Raw genomic sequence first — 19,586 nt, 5'->3', positions numbered from 1 at the left:
TCGCTTTGGTGTGGAAAAAGCGGTGGGAGTTCTTCACGGGAAGCGTCCCTAGGGTTGGGGACGGATAGGCCACTCGGTTGGACCGTAACACGGAGTTTTGGGGAGGAGACAGTTACAAAAAACTGGAGGTAACGGGAGGCTTCTGACAGCTTCAAAACCGTGCAGCAGTCCTCTTACAGAAATGCATGAGAGTGAAGCGCTTTTTCCCTGCTTCCGTAAAGACAAGTGTGACAGCAATGGGTAAATCAGTTTCTAAAAAAAAAAATAAATTAATTTTATGACTTACTGTATAAATTGTAATGTCTGGTCCTATTTGACAGCTCACTAATTGTGTAAATTGGAAAGCATGTAAAGAAACCACTATGACTGACTTAGCATCCGATGTTTCAGGCCGGCATGCATGGTGCTGATCAGTACAGCGCTGTATTTTACATCACTTTAGAAGCTGAGTAGACAACAGTGTTGTGTGTACTCACAAAGACTCTTCAGTTGCACTGATCTTGCTATAAATAACCCATTAGTTTGGATTTTAGTTTTGCTTGTTCTGTGTGAAGCATGTGTAAACTATTAATGCTGCTCTCTTAAAAAGCAGGGATTGCTTTTCATTGTGTCTCCACAGGCTTCTTACCTCCCATAACTCCTCCAGAAAAATTCTTTCTTTCTCAACTGATGTTGGCCCCCCCTAGAGAACTGTTCAAGAAGACACCTCGGCAGATTGCTTCAATGGACGTGGGGAACATGGCCCAGTCAGTGGATATAAGTGGGCTTCAGCTGGCATTAGCAGGTAAGGAAGAATTGCAGCCGTAGTTCAGTTATGAAGGGAAATGCTCATTGTAGTGTGGCATTGAGTTACCTGAGAAACACTCTTGTCTATCCTAAATATGAAAAACTTGAACTATGCGTAGGGTGTTCAAACTCATGTGCAGGCATATAGAGAACTTCAAGCAGAGATTACATCTTAATGTTTCATTCTATTTATCAAGCAGCTTTTTAAGCATATATGTCACTGCCTTAAACATGTGAACATTTTGCAGATATAGGAAGATTTGAATCTAAAGCTTCGATGCTTTCTTTTGTTTTAGTGCATTTTTATACCTTTTCAATCTCTGCAGTATTTCTTGTATGAGGAGACAGCATAACTGCCACGCTGTCATGTACCAGTACTTCAGCTACACCTGGCAAATTGGCTATTACAATTATATCTTCAGTTTTGCAAAACAAAGTCAGATCTTACAGCGGTCTACTTTTACTAGATTGAAAAGAAAAGCAATGTGATGGTTATCCTTTGACAGGAGAAAAGGAGCAGGAACATGATTGTTCTGATCACGTTGACTGATGAGTCACATCTGGAGCTAATCTGAAATATGAAAATATTGTTGGGAACAAGGAGCCAGTTTGGACAGCAAAAAATAGTGGTTTTTTTTTCCTAGGTACGTGCAAATGGACCTACTTGCTTGAAAACTGACCATCCCACCTCTATCTGTACAATGTGGTTTACCGCTCTGAGGGCCAGCGCTAACTAGACTTTCTCTGTCCTGCAGTTGTATCTTGGTATTGTCATTTTTTCTGGGTTTTTTTCCTCTAGAATCTGTCACTTGTTACGCTGTGGTATACTGTCCCTTGTTCACAGTGTACAAATGTCCTCTGGTGTCCTCCTTAGCTGCTATTTCCAGACCATGGGATCTTTTGAAAATGCAAATTGAATACCTTAACATACCTCCAATGGGGAAACAAACCCTTTAGTTCTTGTTCCGTTCATCCTGTCTGAGTTTTCTAGAATACTTTTGTGGCTTCAGATTTTGTGAAAATTGAGGTAACTTGTGAGTTGTAGCGTAAGGCATACGTGATGACTTAATGAAGCCTGGAGGTTTTTAATTTGTTTTTATTTGTTTTCCCCTTGGTAATGTGTTTGTCTTCTGAACAGTTTATTCTTATTAAAAATAAAACATGTAGAGAACCTCGAAACTGTAGTTGTATGGATGCATTTTAATTTGCCCTTTTTAAAATAGAAGGCACTGATGGCTTAAAGTACAGTACAAAGTCATTAATGGGGCTTTGCAAAATTAAGCCCTGTAAGATGTGCTTGTATCACTATTTACATAATACAGTAAACATGCATAAGTGATTGCTTACCAGCAGTTGTAGAAGTTATATAACACAAGCTGCATCTGAAAATGCTTCATGCTGTCTTTCGCAGGCTTCTTGCTGTAGCTCCCTAGAATAAATGTCAGCTTTCTAATTGCTTTCTTGGAAGATAAATCTTTTGCTCATTTTAATATTGTGATGCTTCTTGACTGTCTACTTGTCATGTTTCAGAAGGTCTGTGAATTTTTTGGAAGTTTTCAATACATTTCTCCTAATGATTCAATGTGCAGGATGAAGCTGTGCTGCTGACAGTGCATAAATACTTGTGTTATGATGCTTAGATACAGTGTTTCAGGGGTTGCATTTACCCCCCCCCCAGTTAGAACATAATAGCTGTAGGGTTTGGTGGCCCTTCAAAATATTGGTCCCTGAGATGAGTTCAGGGCTATTTAGAGCAGGATGATTTAGAGTTGCTTTAGAATATACCTGCAAAATCAACTTAAAAAATCTAGAAAGCATTAAATTTTTCAAACAGTGTACCTATACCAACCCTTTTTTTCTAAATGGAGGAAAAAAAACACTTGGCTTGTCTTCTGAACGTGAGCTCATTATGACAATTCACTTGCTACTCAATGGTGGTTTTCTTGGGGGCGGTTTTCTTTTTTGGTTAGGTGGTTTGTTTTTTGTTTTGTTTTGGGGTTTTTTTTCCCCAAAAATATAGAATTTTGGAATAGAGCGTTGTGGGAATGAGTATTAAAACTTGCTTTGTTCTCTTCTCCCTTTGCTCTACAGAATGTTCATTCAAGCCTCAGTCTCTCCTTATAACTTGTTTTTGTTCGTCTGGTGTGTTACCATATAAAATCATGTCACTTTCTCCTAGTTGCAAGGATGGGTCTCCTGGCAAAGTGCTCTTAACTGTTTATCTGCCAGCCCTGATTAGATTTAAGACTATATGACCTGTATTAAAGTTAAGTTTGTAATACACTGTAGAACATTCCTTTAAGAACCAAATAAAGTTTATTTTTACTTGTAAAAAAAAAAACCAAAACATATCTCCCCAAGGGAACCTAAGTGATTGTTTTCAGATTCATTTTTTTAAATTTGCATGTCTTAGTTCAAGATGCTGTGTTCTTTCCTGTTAAATCAGCATGTTTTAATTCTTGCTTCTGCTTACCTAAAACTGTTGATTGAGCCCTAGTTCTTGAAGCAGTGAGGGTGAGCTTTTGAGCGTCAATGCACGTAACTAAGGGCTCATGCAGTTTCCTAAAATCAGTGAATTGAAGGACTGTATCTTAAACTTTTATATATCTAATTAAGCATCATTAATAATTTGAGATAATGAGGATACAAACACATCAGTGATTTACTTCTACCAACTGATAGATTTAAGTTCTAAACTATAAATAAAAAGACTGAAAAATATATATTTTTTTTTTTTTCATCAAACTTCATTTGTTAAATCAACCCTTCTGTTCAGTGGCTAAATGGAAGTACTCACAAGCTGGATTTTGAAACAGCTTATGGAGTCAAAGACATGTTTTGTAAATCAGCTCATTTGGACTTTTTTTTTTTTTTTAAAGTAACTGAGAAGTATGCTAATTGTTGCCTTTAACACAAAAACATACCCTGTTGTGCTACTTCAGTGAGCATAGATCATGCAAACACCTGAATATGAAATAATTGGATAAAGTAGGACAGAAAGCCAAAAAATACATTAGCAATGGGTGGTGCTTTGTTTTAAGAATCCTCTTGTCACTCACAGTTTCAGTGTCTCTTGTGGATGTCATTGGAGTCATATGAAATAGTTTACATGCATGGAAATCTGGGAAGGGACATGTGGTTGCACAAAAAGGGTGCTTGCTCCTTTGCTTAGAAGTGATAGGCACAGTACACTGAATCTGACAGCACTACACTTAATTAGTCAGGAAAAGGAGTGGTGTTTAGTTTCATGTGGAACTTTTCCAAGGGATTCCTTGCATGGTACCAACGATTCTGGATGTCTGATTACTTAAGGCTTAATTTGCTGCTTAACGTTCTCTGTTAAGGGAGCAAGGGGGAAGGGGTCTCAGGTGGTGTTCTTTAGTGTTTTTTTCTGATTTTTTACTGCTGGCGTTTTTTTTGGCAAAGCAATGGAAAACACAATCTCTTAAAATAGTACCGAGAACACAGAAGACCAGCCATTAAGTCTTCAGACACAGAAGAGTGATAGGTTGTAACAGAATGACGCCAAAAACTCTGACAATGCAACAATTGAGCCCCGTAGCATCCTTTTGGCCATTTTTTTCAAGTCTTTAGCTATATATACTATCCTTAGTATTATTTTTATATAACTTGTTTATGTTCTATAATTTGGCCTTTAAAGGGACACTTTCAGCTCCTCTCAGGTTTGCTTTAATGATGATGTATGTGGAATCACATACCACTTACACTCCATCTTTTTCCATACAAGCACTTGCCGTAGCTTGTCAGTGAATGCGAAAGTAGCTTACACAATGCCACTGAAATGTGTTGGATAAATTTGAATAGCTGACTTCAGGTCTAGTATGACCCATTATCGTTGTGGAGTCTGTAAATGCATCTGTGTAGGTTTTTCACTTTCCTGCCCTGAGAAGAAGTGATGGCAAAACTAGATATAGCACGTGAACTCTTTCAGGAGTACCATGTGAACCTACTAATGTGCTTTTAGATGCAGATTACATCAGTTACTTACCTTTTCTAAAGCCAAGACTACATTTCAGGTTCATTTCTATTTCTTCTTTATCCTTGCTGCATACCTCTGTCCCTTGCCTGTCTGTTGACACTCTCAGCATGAGCCGCCTGACACAGTACTAAATTTCAACTTGATATTATCCTGTTTTTTTAATCTAGTTCTTCTCTAAAGCTGTTTGCTTGTTTCTCACTACTTTTAGTATTCCAAGCATCTCTGTTTCAATTTTATGCTTTAATATTATGGACTGGCCCTCTTTCAGAACGTCAGTCTGAATTGCCAACACAGAGCAAGGCCAGCTTCCCCAGCATTCTCAGCGATCCTGACCCAGATTCTTCCAACTCCGGTTTTGACAGCTCCGTTGCCTCCCAGATCACAGAAGCCTTAGTGAGTGGACCAAAGCCTCCTATAGAAAGTATGTGCATTTTCATATCTTTGTTTCTGTAACTTGTCTATGTTATGTTGTTATACTTCTCCAGATGAAATGTAATGTAATTCTGAAGTATTTTCAAAGTATGAAATAGGAATGAAGATGAATGAAACAGTGCAAAACTGTGTCATGCTGTCTCCAGATCAGACTCCATTGTGTTCACATTTCTAGACTTCTAAAAATCTGGAGCCAGCCTTCAAGCTGTTAGCCAACAGCTGACATGAGTGAAATACTGGGTGTGATGCCCCTCAGGTCTTAGTCCTCTACACCAGGATCTACACTGACTGTTAACATCTTCCAAGGAAGCAGTTACTGTGGAAGGAAAAAAAGACCATAGAATCAATAACGTAGTGACCTGAACCAAGAGGAAAAACAGGCTGATGTAACAGCATCACTAAAAATCAGAAATACATGTTTTTCTGGAAGGCCAATAAGCTTGTGATGCTGTTCTCAGTGTTATAATAGCTTAATGAAATGGGGGCTTTGGGGGTTGTCTCTTTCTATTGATGTAAAACTGATTATCTGAAGCTTAAAAAACATTTCACATTGTTTCCATTTTAGGTCACTTTCGACCGGAGTTTATTCGACCACCACCTCCACTCCATATATGTGAGGATGAATTGGCATGGTTAAATCCAATAGAGCCAGATCACACAATTCAGTGGGATAAGTCCATGTGTGTTAAGAACAGCACTGGAGTTGAGATAAAAAGAATCATGGCAAAAGCTTTTAAAAGTCCCTTGACCTCCCCACAGCAAACACAGGTAAGTATCATGAACCTTTCTGTCTAAAATGATTTTCTAACAAGCTGTCTACTAACCTATGTATTTTTGAAAACTTGGATCACTGTAATTATCTGTGTTTGGATTCACGAAACTCCAAGGGCTTTAAATTGCAAAAACCCAAGACTTTTCACTTGGGTTGATATGAATAAGGAAGAAATCTTTAAACTTCATAGCATTTACTGGACATAGTTACAGTTGATCAATAAGTGGCAATAATATTTTTCTGCATGGAAAAATCTTCTTGTAACAAAGTTGTTTGTGCTTCTGTGGAAGCTTTTGATAAGTAATTATTTCTCAAATGCCAACAGCGATATTTTTTTTTTCTCAATTTGATAATATTACCCCTGATTTCAGTCAGCTCTTTTTATAATCATTATGCTAGCACTATAAAAATATCCTTTATTTGCTTTCTGCTGGACAGGAAAGTAAAGAAGGCCAGAACTTTTTTTTTTTTTTTCCCCTCCCTTCCATGCCACCCACTGGTGGAAAAACTACTGAAATCACTATTAAAGGTTTTATGGGCACAGTTGCCATTACTTAGAAATGTTAAAGTATACCTCCAAGTGTCTTTCAATAGAGATGCCTAAATCTAAAGGGTTATCATTCTTGTGTAGCCTAGATGTATTATGGCAGTTTCTTCAAGCAGTAATGTGAATAGTTAAGGAAAAAAACTGAGTCTTTTTTTTTTTTTTTTTTTTCTTCTCTCTTTACAGCTCCTTGGAGAACTGGAAAAAGACCCCAAGCTTGTTTACCATATTGGTCTCACTCCTGCCAAATTGCCAGACCTGGTTGAAAACAATCCTTTAGTAGCTATAGAAATGTTGCTGAAACTGATGCAGTCAAGTCAGATAACAGAGTATTTTTCTGTCTTGGTCAACATGGACATGTCCTTACATTCAATGGAAGTTGTAAATCGGTGAGTATTATCTCAAATCTAAGAAGCTTTCCTTAAGTATGTATACTAAATAACTGAACTGAACTGAATTAAGGGATTATGAGGCTAGCTACAGGGCTGTATTTGGATGCATTCCAAAGACTACCAAAAGTAACAGGAATTGAAGAAATGACGAGTCAGATTACAGTGAAAGAAAAGAGTATCTAACTGTCATTCCCTTTTCAATTTCTCTGCAGTGTGTGTTGTTTTAGTTTTTTAATCAGAGCACACCAAGTCTTATTATTAAAAGAGTATTAATCCTGCAGAGGAGGGGGATGCTGTGGATTTGTTGCTTTCTATGACTACTGGACTGTCTTAAGCCTTTATGAAAGAAACAGACTTTACTTGCTTTCTGTATAGTTCCTTATTGGTGGTGCCTGTAGTTAAAGAAAAAAACCTCTTATTTTAGTCCAGACTAAGTTTGTTAAGTTAGCTGTGGGTTGGTAGTAAAGAATTGAACCTCTCAAACTTCTTCAGGGCTGCGTTCAGAGAATGCTGCCAATTTTTAAGTTCCTTTTTACAGCAGTGCTATTTTTAAATATTACTGTAATGTTAACAGCTTCCTATTAGCAGTAGCAAACCTGCAGCTTAACAGGAAAAACCCCCACAATTTCCAAGCAGAAAGATGTGATGGTGGAGGCATGTATATTACATTTTATATTAATTATTTATAACATACCATATTTTGCCATATTAGGTATGGTAAAAAAGCACATTTCTTGTACAGGTGCTATTCCAGTTAATCTTTCAGTCCCTGCTCCAAGAATGGAGAAGCTTATTCAAATAAAACACTGTGTTACTCTTTTTAATATTAGCAAGGTGTTTCTACTCTGAAAAGAATGGAGAAGTACATATTGTGTTGTGGATAACTTCAACTGGAGTTGAAAATTACTAGAAAATAATTTTGTCAAACTCTTTGACATGTTTGGCTCAAAATAGTATTTAAAATGGTCGCTTAAGGGAATCTGTCACTCCAATCTATAATATGTCTAAACGTTTATTCAGACATCAGGTTCCTGGTTAATATATGAATTTCAGTAGCAAGTACATGTCCTATGTCCCAGGAAGCTGCAAGTTTAGTTACTGACTTGCAGAATGACCAGTTACTGGATGTGTATGGTTTTGTCACTGTAGTGACTGTCAGTCCTCTGATGAGTCACAATCCACTCACTCCTGGTGAAGAATTCACGTTCTTATATCTAAAAATTAACCTCATCTCTAGCTTCTGTATTCTCTTTCAACTGAGGAAGGAGTTGTGTTTTATTAGGACATCTGGAAATGTTAATTTAGATCGTTCTTGAGGTACTTGTGTGCAAGATAGAAGGCTACCTTGGGACAAAGGGCAGTTCTTGTGAGAATTCTCCACAATTTTTTGTGTTAATGCCACAGAGCTAATCTGCTTAAACCCAACTTGCGTTCATGATGCAGCTTAAGTGAACAAAAGGTGGCATTGTTAAATAGCCATCCTGCTTTATGTTCATGCCCTGTCTTCACTGAGAATAACTTCTGCATATAGGTACAACCCATTTTCTTAACAGAATGTTAGCCCCTTCCTTCAGTGGGAGAACTTCTCAGACGGCTAATCCCCACAAACTACAAAAGCATATCTCTCCCATTTACTTTCTTCTATTTCTTGGCAATTACTGGATGTGAACTACCAAATCAGCCTTGTTCAGCAGTCTCTTTGCGTCAGAGTTGAATTGCACCTTAAATATCATTTGAGGAAGGAAACATTTCTGAAATAAATCCCTCCTTACTGGTGCAGACTGACAGCAGTTACTGCCCCAGAGTTGTGCTAATGGTCACAACATGGAGAAAATGGTGAGAAAAGAGCTTTTATTTCTGTCCATACTGGTTCTTCCACAGTGTAACTACCATAGGAACAAATTTTTTCAAACTGCAAAATGACTGTCAGTGCAGACAGGGACACACTGATTTGTAAGTGAAATAAGACAAAAACTTGAAACTGAAGTGTCTGAAACATGCACTGTTTTCCCCCCCCTTCACTACTTGAGATAGGACTGTGATTACAGTTACTTTGGTAAAGTTTTCTGTTTTAACTTTATGGCAGTTCTACATTTAGCATATGTTGTTATCTAAAATTTGAGAGCTGTATTGCTTTTTCAGGTAAGGAATGGTGGCAGCTCCAATACTTTTGTAGCAAGTATTAAACCACAAATAGGTGCACTTTGCTGTTAACCCTTAAAAATACAACAATACCATTCTTTGCTGTGATAGTCCTCCAATTTTTCTGTAGAAAGAACCTTCTGAGATTATCATGCATCATTAATTTCTAGTTAATATTTTCATCTAGTTAGGTTCTCTTGTATTTGAACTCCAGATATTCATGTGGTTTCAGTTCCTAGGACAAAAATTTTGATCTGAAGGAACTAAGGAAACTGATCTTTTGACACAAAAAAGGAGTTATTCCAGTTAAATACTTAAAGAAGGATTTCAGCATCTAGATTCAGTATCAGAAATGCAAATATGAATAAGCACAATTGTATTGCAGTGCTTATTGAGGAAAAATCTTGGTACTTGGACAGCTTGGGGGCTTCATCGTAAATTGGAAACTAATATCATTCACGTTCAGCTGTGGGGCCCCCAGTATAAAGACATGGACCTGTTGGAGCGAGTCCAGAGGAGAGCCATGAAGATGATCAGAAGGCTGGAGCACCTCCCCATGAGGACAGGCTGAGAGAGTTGGCGTTGTTCAGCCTGGAGAAGAGAAGGCTCCGGGGAGACCTAATAGCAGCCTTCCAGTATCTAAAGGGGGCTACAGGAGAGATGCGGAGGCACTCTTTATAATGGAGTGTAGTGATAGGACAAGGGGTAACGGTTTTAAGCTGAAAGAGGGCAGATTTAGCTTAGATATTAGGAAGGTGTCCCTGCCCATGGCAGGGGGGTTGGAACTCAATGATCTTTAAGGTCCTTTCCAACCCAAACCATTCTATGATTCTATGATCATTGACTCATTTGTGTAATATATAGAAAATGTTTCTAAGTATGTTATATACTGGAAACTGATCTAACTCATCTTCGGTACTGTGTCTGAGTTTAAAAAAGTACTGGGCTCTTACTAAACATTTTAAATGTCTTCGTTAATATGTCTGTGGAAGCTGTCAGAAATCAACTCTGCATGACATGACTGGGAATAAACCCATATCACAGGTCTAACTCATTGTTTTGCAATGGAATTGCTAGATTTATGGCTTCATAAACCACTGGATATTTTTAATTTGAACAGGCTTACTACTGCTGTTGATCTCCCGCCTGAATTTATTCATCTTTATATCTCCAACTGTATCTCCACCTGTGAACAGATTAAAGACAAATATATGCAGGTAAGTACCTTAGCAAATTGACTAGAAAAAAGGATCCCCTATATTGCTCTATGTAATATGTGCTGAGATTTCATAAAGCTGATAGCATTAAGTTATTCTGCCTTACTGCTTCTTTACTTCAAAGGCAGGTTTTTTTTCCTAACACACTATGCAGTTCTTTATAAACAGATGTTGGTTCACCTTTTTATGAGACTTCATAGATAAGTACTATTCACTGTTTTTCTGTAGACATAATACACTTCTCCCTGACAAAACTCTAGTTTTATGTGACTCAGGTCCTTACATGGAAAAGGTTTATCTGTCACTCGGTGTGCCTTTTCCTGAAGAAAAGTGTTAGTTTGCCTTCTGCTTAGTTTTAAGCTTCAAGTTTCTTTTCTGTACAAATGTGTCCACCACCTCCAGACCTTTGAGACAATGTTACAAAACTCACGTGGAAGTCTTGCCCTTCAATCTTATCTGTTACTTACCCAAAACAGGTTGCAGATCTTCTTAAAGACCTAAACCCCTTCTCTTTTCTATCATCTTAACACCATACTCTCTGCTTCCCAAGCCTGTTGTACTTCCTCAGTACCAGGATGCAAGTTGTAGCTGCTTCAAGGATCTTTACCCTCTGGAGAGGTTTGCACCCCCTTGTCACACAAGATTGTCTACATGCTGTGCAAGGTACTTCCTTCTATCCTAGCCAATCTATTGGTTTCACCAAGTGCCCAGAAGAACTTGTTTTCTTAGATAAGTTACTGGGGAAAAAACAGTTCCATGTTCAGTTTACCCAAGGCTTTATGAATCTTAACCAAGTCCTGCCTCGGCTTTTTCCTCTCAATTTACTGAAGGATTGCAACTTCTTTAGTCTCTTGCAACAAGGCAGCTGTTCTTTTCTCTTAAGCTGTTTTTGGTGTCCTTCTCTAGTGCCTTCTCTAGCTCTACTATATCCTTAAGCTGCAGCAGAGATGAAAAATGTGTTGCAGTTCACATGATATGGATGTAATGTGGTTTTAGATGGCAGCAAAACCCTGTCTGTCTTGTTCACAGTACCCTTCCAGATGATGACTAACCATTTGTTATCTTTTTGTGGCTGCTGAAGCTTCTCTACTTTGGGACTCTGCCAGATACACATGGGTGGCTTGATCTGTGACCTGCTGAATAGCTGTGCCTATTACACTTAGTAGCAGAATAGTAAAGTAGCAGCAGAGCTGGGCTGCAGCTGAGAATATGCTCACAGAGTGGCACACTGTGCTCAAAGGGGCTGCTGAGAGCATATAGCAGCTGTGCTTCAGACACACTGGGGACAAAAACAACAGAGGGTCAAGGAACACATACTGATCACCAAGTAGCGTGCAAAGCTTGTGAGATCTAACGTTTGTTAATACTGCGTATGAGGCCTCACAGCAACCGAGACACAAGATGTTTTGTTTGAAAGACATGGTACAAAACCACTCCGTTGGAAGTGAAAGAGGGGTGATGCTCAGAGATTGGGAGTCAGCCAGCATCTTGCATTTGTACTTTTGATCTTAGTTACGTGTTCCTCAGTTATTAAAGTTGCTCCTGTAACTGTCCTGGTTTTGGCTGGGACAGACTTAACTTCCTTCATAGCAGCTAGTGTGAGGCTGTTTTGGATTTGTGCTGAGGAGAAGGCTGATAACATACTGATGTTTATAGTTGCTGCCAGGACAGTCAAGGACTTTTCAGCTGCTCTGCTGTGCCAATGTCTGCAGGTGCAGGAGAAGCTGGGAGGGAGCACAGCCCAAATTACTAGCCTAGGAATCGACCTTAGGTTTAGGATTGAGACCCAAACTGGCCAGTGATACATTCTCTGTCGTGCATGTCATGCCCAGTATACAGATGACAGTCTGTCTGGAGTTTTCTCTTACTCTGGGTTGTCTCTCTCTCAGCGGTATTCTTGCTCTGTCAGTTGGCTCTTGGTCTCTAGGACTTTTGGGCTCTTATCTCTTTTCTCATATTGTGGTTTTGGGACCCTCCCTGCTCCAGGACTGTTAGCTGGGAACAGGCTGAGCCTTGGTCATTGGGTGGTGAGCAGAAACATTGTGTATCACTCATTTATATATTTGTATATATTACTCTCATTATAATTTTCAATTTTATTGTAGTTTAGTTATTAAATTGTTATCTGAACCCATGAGTCTCTTTTCCCTTTACCCCTTTAATCCTCTCCCCCATCCCTGGGAGGGGGGAGGGTGAGTGAGCAGTGTTGTGGTGTTTGTTTGCCACTGGCTGGGTTTAAAACCACGACTCTAACTTGTGTTGCAGAGAAAACGTGCAATTTCTTTTGATTGCAGTGAAGGAAATAACTTGTTCAGTTCCCAAATTCTCTTGGTATAGGTAGCAAATTTCGCAGTAGTAAGCTCAGTTCCTGTAAAAATAGTTGACAGCTTGTTTTCAGTGTCAAATAATCTAAAATACTTTGGACACTTAATCTATCAAGTCCCCTCAGTTTTGTCTGATAAACATCATTCAGGTATACCGTTGCTTTTAGAGAAAGGTTTGGCTTCACCTCTTTCTCACAGTGTGAAGTATGAGACCACTTTAATGATAAAGTAAGATCTTATTTTGTCCTTGAAGAAGAATGTACTCTGTATAAAAGCAGACAGTTAGTGACTGGATCTGCTTATGACAAGTAGGTGCCAGCTTCTAGGTCTCCACTTTCCAACTCCCAGTGTGCTCTACAAGGTATTGCCTAAGCAGCCCTCAGGAAGGAGGAACATTTCTGAGATCCCACCTTTTCACTGGGTCAGGTGGGAAATCACAGCTCACAGCCATCAGCTTTGACGCATACTCTTGTCCCTGCTACTGTCTTTCCTTCTAGGATAGAGTAAGAGTGTCATATCCTAATTCATTGATAGAGGACTTCCCACAAAGCAGGTCTGGGATCAGTTCTGCTGCTCTCACTTCCTAGCTGGAGTGCATTAATCATGTGGTGCCTGGGGAATTTTGAGGTGTGAAGCTTATTCATTTTTCTTCATGGTACTATTGTAGAAAATAAGACTAAGCAAGACCCTAGTGATGACATCTTAAGCTATGATCCCTTCTCTCTGATTTTATTCAGAGATTACATAATAAAGAAATAAAGTACAGTGCATAGGCAGAACTGGTACTTCATTTGTGAATGGGAAAAATCTTGAGAAAGCTCCTGTATCCAGAAATACAGTACTATAAAGCAGAAGAGTCAGTTTTTAAAATACAGGAGTAGTATGGGGCAGCATGTGCAAGCTTGGGAAAGAGGTTACTGCTGAAGCTAAATTACTCCAAAAGGTCTCAGTTGTACTGCTGAGGGCCAACAGTCCTTTAACTGAGTAGGTTGCAAACATTTATTTGAATTATGAAACCATCTCTCTTCTGTTTCAGAACCGCCTGGTACGTCTTGTCTGTGTCTTTCTTCAGTCTTTAATCAGAAACAAGATTATTAATGTACAGGACTTGTTTATAGAAGTGCAAGCATTCTGTATTGAGTTCAGTCGGATACGAGAAGCAGCTGGCCTTTTCAGATTGCTGAAGACACTAGACACTGGGGAAAATCCATCAGAGACAAAAACATCAAAATAAAACCAGTGTCACTGGCAAAACCCCCCCCACAACAACCCTGCCAGCGTTCTGTAACAATTAATTGTATATTTTAAACTTAAATCACTGGATTAATGATGTAATACACTATAAATAGCATTTTATGCATTTAGACAATAAATAATGCTTTTTCTGATACATGTGCTTGAGTTTTTGAAATGTGTTAGGTCTTGCAATTTATGCTATTTTTGACTATGGGTTAAACTCTGTATGTCACATGCACATGCTGAACTACAGGCTCTGATTCTACAGGCTGTAAAAGATACTTGCCATTTCACACCGAATTTAAATAGTAATCTGGCACTCACTGTCTTTGTTTCCAAAACTGTTTGTGAATAACTAAAGTCAACCTCTATCAAGGTAAGTAACTTCAGTTTCCATTTGCCCTTTCTTTGCTGTGTAAGACCTTGTAGAAGCTGGATACAATTTCTAATGATGTGTGCTGGTTTTGGTGAGTAAGGGAAAGTCTGTCTTGATGTCTAGAAAAAGCTAAAGGCTTATCTTTACATGGCAGATCTGAAGCTCTGGTTGCTGTAGGCCCAGAGCAGTACCCTCTCTTTTCACGATCATGGAACTTTTGCAGACTGTTGGCCTCATACCATCACTACCTGAAGTACCACATCTATTTCATACATGTAAGAATGTTTCACTGAGGAAAGATAGTCCCATTTCTTCCACTAAAATCCAAGGCATGAGCCTGCTCTCACTTCAGAACTTGCATAGGCAGTTGCTCTGTGGTTACAAAATTAAAATTCCTCTTAAATTCCTCATTAATTAAAATTAAAATGCCTCTTCCTTCTAAAGCAGAGTCAGAGTACTGTTCAGGTGTTAGATGCCAGGTGTTGGGGAAATGGGAAGGAGTCTGCTAAAGTATTATTGTAAGCTGATAGTAGAATAGCTGCTGTTATTTAAGCCCTGAGCCTGAAAAGGAAAAAAACTTGAATAGCTAGCTCTAATTTAATATTGCTTGATAAATGAAAGCTGTTTTAAATCTGCATCTGCTTCTGAATTTTTTATGAAGTGCAAGATCAATAATGCAAGGTCAAGACTGTCTTTTGGCTTTCTCTTTCCAAGTAATTTAAGTTGCTAAATTGCTTGGATTGAAAATGCTATCAATCTCTCATCTCATGCAGCATAATCTTTTGGTAAAAGGTCCTGTGAGAAGTGTTCTCTTGTCAGTAGGGGTTAGACTTCTATAGCTTCCTAGAGTTAAGATGTATTAGGCCAGCTAAAGTAGCATTTATTTAATGTCTGTTCCAATTCTAGACATTTCTTCTAAAACCCAAGACACGTGCTGTAAGTCAGTGTTAGCAGCAACAGTTAACCTAGCTTGTGCTCTAAACTTGTACCTTAAGGCTTTACATCCTCTGAAGCACAGTTTGACTGTTTTCTAAGTACTCATATACCTCTTCAGAAACATGGTTAAAAAAACCACTTTTAATGGACTTCAGGCTTTTGTTTGGCCTTCTACAAGGTAAAGCATTTGACACTGTCCCCCATGCCATTCTTGTCTCTACAGTGGAGATGTGGATTTGACAGTTGGACCACACACTGGCTAAGGAATGGTCTGGATGCTCTCACTCACAGAGTTGTGGTTAATGGCTCAATGGAGACCAGTGACAAGGGATGTTCCGCAGGGGTTGGTACTGGGACCAGTGTTGTTTAACGTCTTTGTTGGAGACAGGGACAGGGGGATTGAGTGCACCCTCAGCAAGTTTGCCGATGATACCAAGCCGTGTGGTGTGGCAGACATGCTGGAGGGAAGGGATGCCATCCAGAGGGACCTTGACAGGCTTGAGAGGTGGGCCAATGCAAACCTCATGAAATTCAACAAGGCCAAGTGCAAGGTCCTGCATGTGGGTCAAGGCAATCCCAAACACAAATACAGGCTGGGTGGAGAATGGATTGAGAGTAGACCTGAGGAGAAGGATTTGGGGGTTGGGGTAGATGAAAAGCAGCTCAACAAACCCCAGCCATGTGCACTTGCAGCCCAGAAAGCAAACCATATCCTGGGTTGCACCTAAAGAAGGCTGGATGAGGCTTTGTGCAACCTGGTCGAGTTGAAGGTGTCCCTGCCCTGCCTGCAGGGGGGGTTGGAACTCAATGATCTTTCAAGTTCCTTCCAACCCAAACCATTCTATGATTAGTACTACAGCTTATAACAAAGTAACAAGCTCCAGCAGAAGACTGATTACTACTGCTTCAAGGCATTGCAGTCTACCTTTCAATTTACAGAATTACTTTAAAAGAATTGCCTTGACAAAAAAAAAAGTAGGTTGCTACTATGATACTATAGCAAAAGCCTAATTGTCATGCCTCTTCACAATAGCTGCTTGAGTTCTACTGACTGCAGAAATCTCCAGTCCCTGGATTTGTCCTGTACCTAAAGAATTTATCAGTTACCAAGAAACAGCATTATTATTTTATCATAGGCACCTCTGTAATATATTCCTATACATGGGAATTTGATACATCCCATTACTTTCAGAGCCTTGTGCATTGATGAAAACTTTCAAACTTGTTACTGAAGTCACTGTATGGTTCTGCATTGTTTGCTTGTTAGGGAAAACAGCAGTGTGGCCTCTGTGGTAACTGGAAACTTTCTTACTTTGACTCATAAGTTTTTCCATTTTATTTTCTTCCCTTGTCCTACTGAGAAGAGGGATTGAGACCAGCTGGGTGGGCATCTAGCAGACAGCCAAGGTTAACCCACCCACCACACACAGGTATTGGTTACATGGGGAAAACTCCACAACATGCTGAAAGGATCTCCTCCTTAGCTACGCAGCATGAAGGTAAGCTGCTTGTGTGCTATGCTACTGTTGAGTGTCTCAGCTCCATTTATCTAAGTGTAGCAAACACATCACTGAAACTTCTCAGACATTGCTTTTTGAAAGGTCTGTATAATTTATTAGGAAATTCGAGCTTTTAGCCATTAAGTTACAACAACAATGCATAACTTGACATTCTTACAGTTGTACATACACAATGGAAAAGACATAGCCCAGTGCTTAGTCCAAACAAAGCAACCAAGTTAGTACAAGGTTACCATAAAAGACAGTTGATTGTGAATAGTTGTTGACAGACAAGCATGTTCAAATAGTTCTCTACAGTTTATAGTAGAAGTAACTGGCTTCAAAGTTTTGGACTTAAGCTTCAGACTAACAAAACGATGTAAACTCAAATTATTTTGCTCTTCTGAATTATGAAGAATATGCTCATTTAAAAATGCAGTATCATTACCATGTTTCAGATGGTGAAAAGTAGCTTCAGGTCCCATGGAAGTATAGTGGACGTTTTTCAGGCAATGCATTCTTCACACAAACACATGCAATTATAGAGACATTCTACCTTTAAAACTTTCTCAAATCAAGCTTGGCAATATAACGATATCTGAGGAGAAAGATCAGGACCCATACTGAAAAAAAAAAAAGCAGCCTTCAGCTTGATTTGTGCATGTTTAGTCTACAATTCCAATTCTCAAATCTTCACATATCACCTATAAGAGAACAGAACACATCTAGTAAAGATCAGTCTTAAGGACAGAAGACACATTACAATTTTTACAGCCTTTCTGGTTTAAAACAAAAAAATGCTGCTGCCATCTTCCATTTCAGGAATTGTAATTCGCCCTGGCTCTGTTATAAAAAGGTATCTCTTCCACTTACCCAAGGGGAGAGTCTTGCTCCTCCCTCCACCCCAACTCCTCATCACCATAGCCCAGCTCTAAAACTCAAGTCAATTGAACAGGGAGGTTATTCACTTTCCTAGCTTGTCAACATACAGCTTTGATACATTTATTTTCCTGCCACTTAAGCTAAATTAGTTCATCACATACCCTTAATATGAATGTGAGACAGAATGAAGTAAACAGAGCAGAAAAGGAAATCAGAAAGGACCTCTCTCCTTGTAACAGCAAGCTATTTAGTTGGTCCAAGCCATTCTGCAAAGTCTCACTGAGACCGGTAACTGAAGGGAGACATAGTGGAGAACAACCTCTTGTCAAGCTGCCAACACAATTTGATTCAACCAGCAGCCAACACCAAGAACTCCATTCACTCCAGGTCAACTTGATGAGATATTGCCAGCTGATTCCCTGGCTAGATTTCAGTACATTCTTATTTATTTCAGTGTTTTTGTCAAGATACTTTGACCCAAAATAAAAACCAAAACACCACCACAACCAAAATGACCACACAACAAAAAACAGCAATAACAAAAAAAACCCCAAAAAGCAAACAAAACCCCCAAACACCCACCTAGCCATTGCCACAATATATGGCTTGATTCGAGGTACCAAAGGTTCTTGAGCAAGAGTTCACAGTTCTACTGAACACTTGGGATGCTGATGTGAAAAATACCTCTTACACATTGTGGCAACAACTGAAAAAATATTCCACAAATTCAGAACACCATTCTTAACCTGCTGATGTATACTTCAAAGTACAGTTGGTATTGCTAACAGTAGTTGTGTGTCTCTGCTTGTCTAGACAGGAGAAGTCTGCTTTTATGGGGCAGCTAAATAATCAGCTCAACCTGTTGTGTCCTATCTGTTGCCATCATAATGTAAGACCAACTCCTTGGACTTCTGATTGAGCTCATCAAAACCTGCCAGCACAGATACCGCCTCTGCCTCAGACATCCTCTGAACCACAGGGGATAAGAAGCCAGCTAGCCATCACTACACGCTTGCTGGGCTCCTCTCTGCACAACTACTACTGCCTGATCTCAGAGAAAGCTTAGCAGGCCAGGCAGAAAACTGGGACAACCACTCCTGAATCAAGAAATGATGGAGAAAAAAAAAAAAAAAAAAAAAGACAGTCTTTTGCATGTGATGAAGTTGTTGCAATGGTCTTTCTCCATGCCAGTTACACCCTGGCACAGGAGTGGAATTCCCAAAGTGTAGCGGCCCAGCTCTGGCAGGAATACACCGGTGCCCAATTTATTAAGTCTGCATGGATTAAAAGCATTCTCACTGTAGTTAAATTATCCTACAACTCCTCTGGCATACCTCCAGAATCTAGCACTAATTACTGGCAACAGGTTACTGGACTACATTCACATACTCATGGGGGAAGGAGTTACTGCTATCTAATCAAACTTCCCTAGTACAGGTAAAGACTCTCCTCCAAGCATTGCTTAGAGCCAAAGAAGAATCCAGTCTAGAGGTAGTTCGTAAAAGAAAAATGTGAATTTTCTAGTTAAATGGGCACTGCAGGTAATTAAACTCACTATTAACAGGCATTTAGACCTGCAATGTCCATGATTCATTTTTGTTTGCTATCAAGTCTGAAAGCTGAAGCTAATTTAAAGTTATTTACTGTCAAATTTCTTTTCCAATTTGGCATTTGAAGATTATTAATAAACTAAAATTTCTGAACAAAGAGGGGCCTCTAGTTTTTGCTTTAAAAACTAATCCATTTTGACATGTTCATGCTCCTTTTTAAAATCACTTGAACTTTACAAATTTTCTCCCTAACACCAGACCTAAACGAAGCCACACCAATAAACACATTATTAACCAAACTCATTCTACAGTAACATCCCCCGGTCCCGCCAGGGACTTCCTCCAAGTGATTTATTCAATATTGCCACTGGGGGGCTGTCCACTTCATGTGGGTATCGTGCTTTAGCTCTTTATAATTGTACTGTATGAATGCCTCTACATAAAAACCATCTGTCTGATTACAGCTAAATCTGACAAAGGGACAGAGGTCTCTGAGAC

At 39.2% G+C, this 19,586-nt stretch overlaps 1 protein-coding gene across 1 annotated transcript; it reads left to right on the top strand.

The window, feature by feature from the left end:
• Positions 1-619: 619 nt before the first annotated feature.
• Positions 620-13,995, top strand: CNOT11 (CCR4-NOT transcription complex, subunit 11; the record flags this gene model as incomplete). The annotated part of the gene is made up of 6 exons (XM_010085996.1): positions 620-784; positions 5,055-5,207; positions 5,784-5,986; positions 6,721-6,923; positions 10,189-10,285; positions 13,646-13,995. Coding segments are annotated over 6 exons (1,019 nt in total), but the record flags the coding sequence as incomplete, so codon positions are not given.
• Positions 13,996-19,586: the final 5,591 nt, after the last annotated feature.

This window comes from Pterocles gutturalis, unplaced genomic scaffold, assembly GCF_000699245.1.
Source record: "Pterocles gutturalis isolate BGI_N339 unplaced genomic scaffold, ASM69924v1 scaffold40490, whole genome shotgun sequence".
In the NCBI taxonomy this organism is placed as follows: domain Eukaryota; kingdom Metazoa; phylum Chordata; class Aves; order Pterocliformes; family Pteroclidae; genus Pterocles; species Pterocles gutturalis.
The sequence above is the reverse complement of the archived record's forward strand: the minus strand, read 5'-3'. Positions and strand labels throughout refer to the sequence as shown.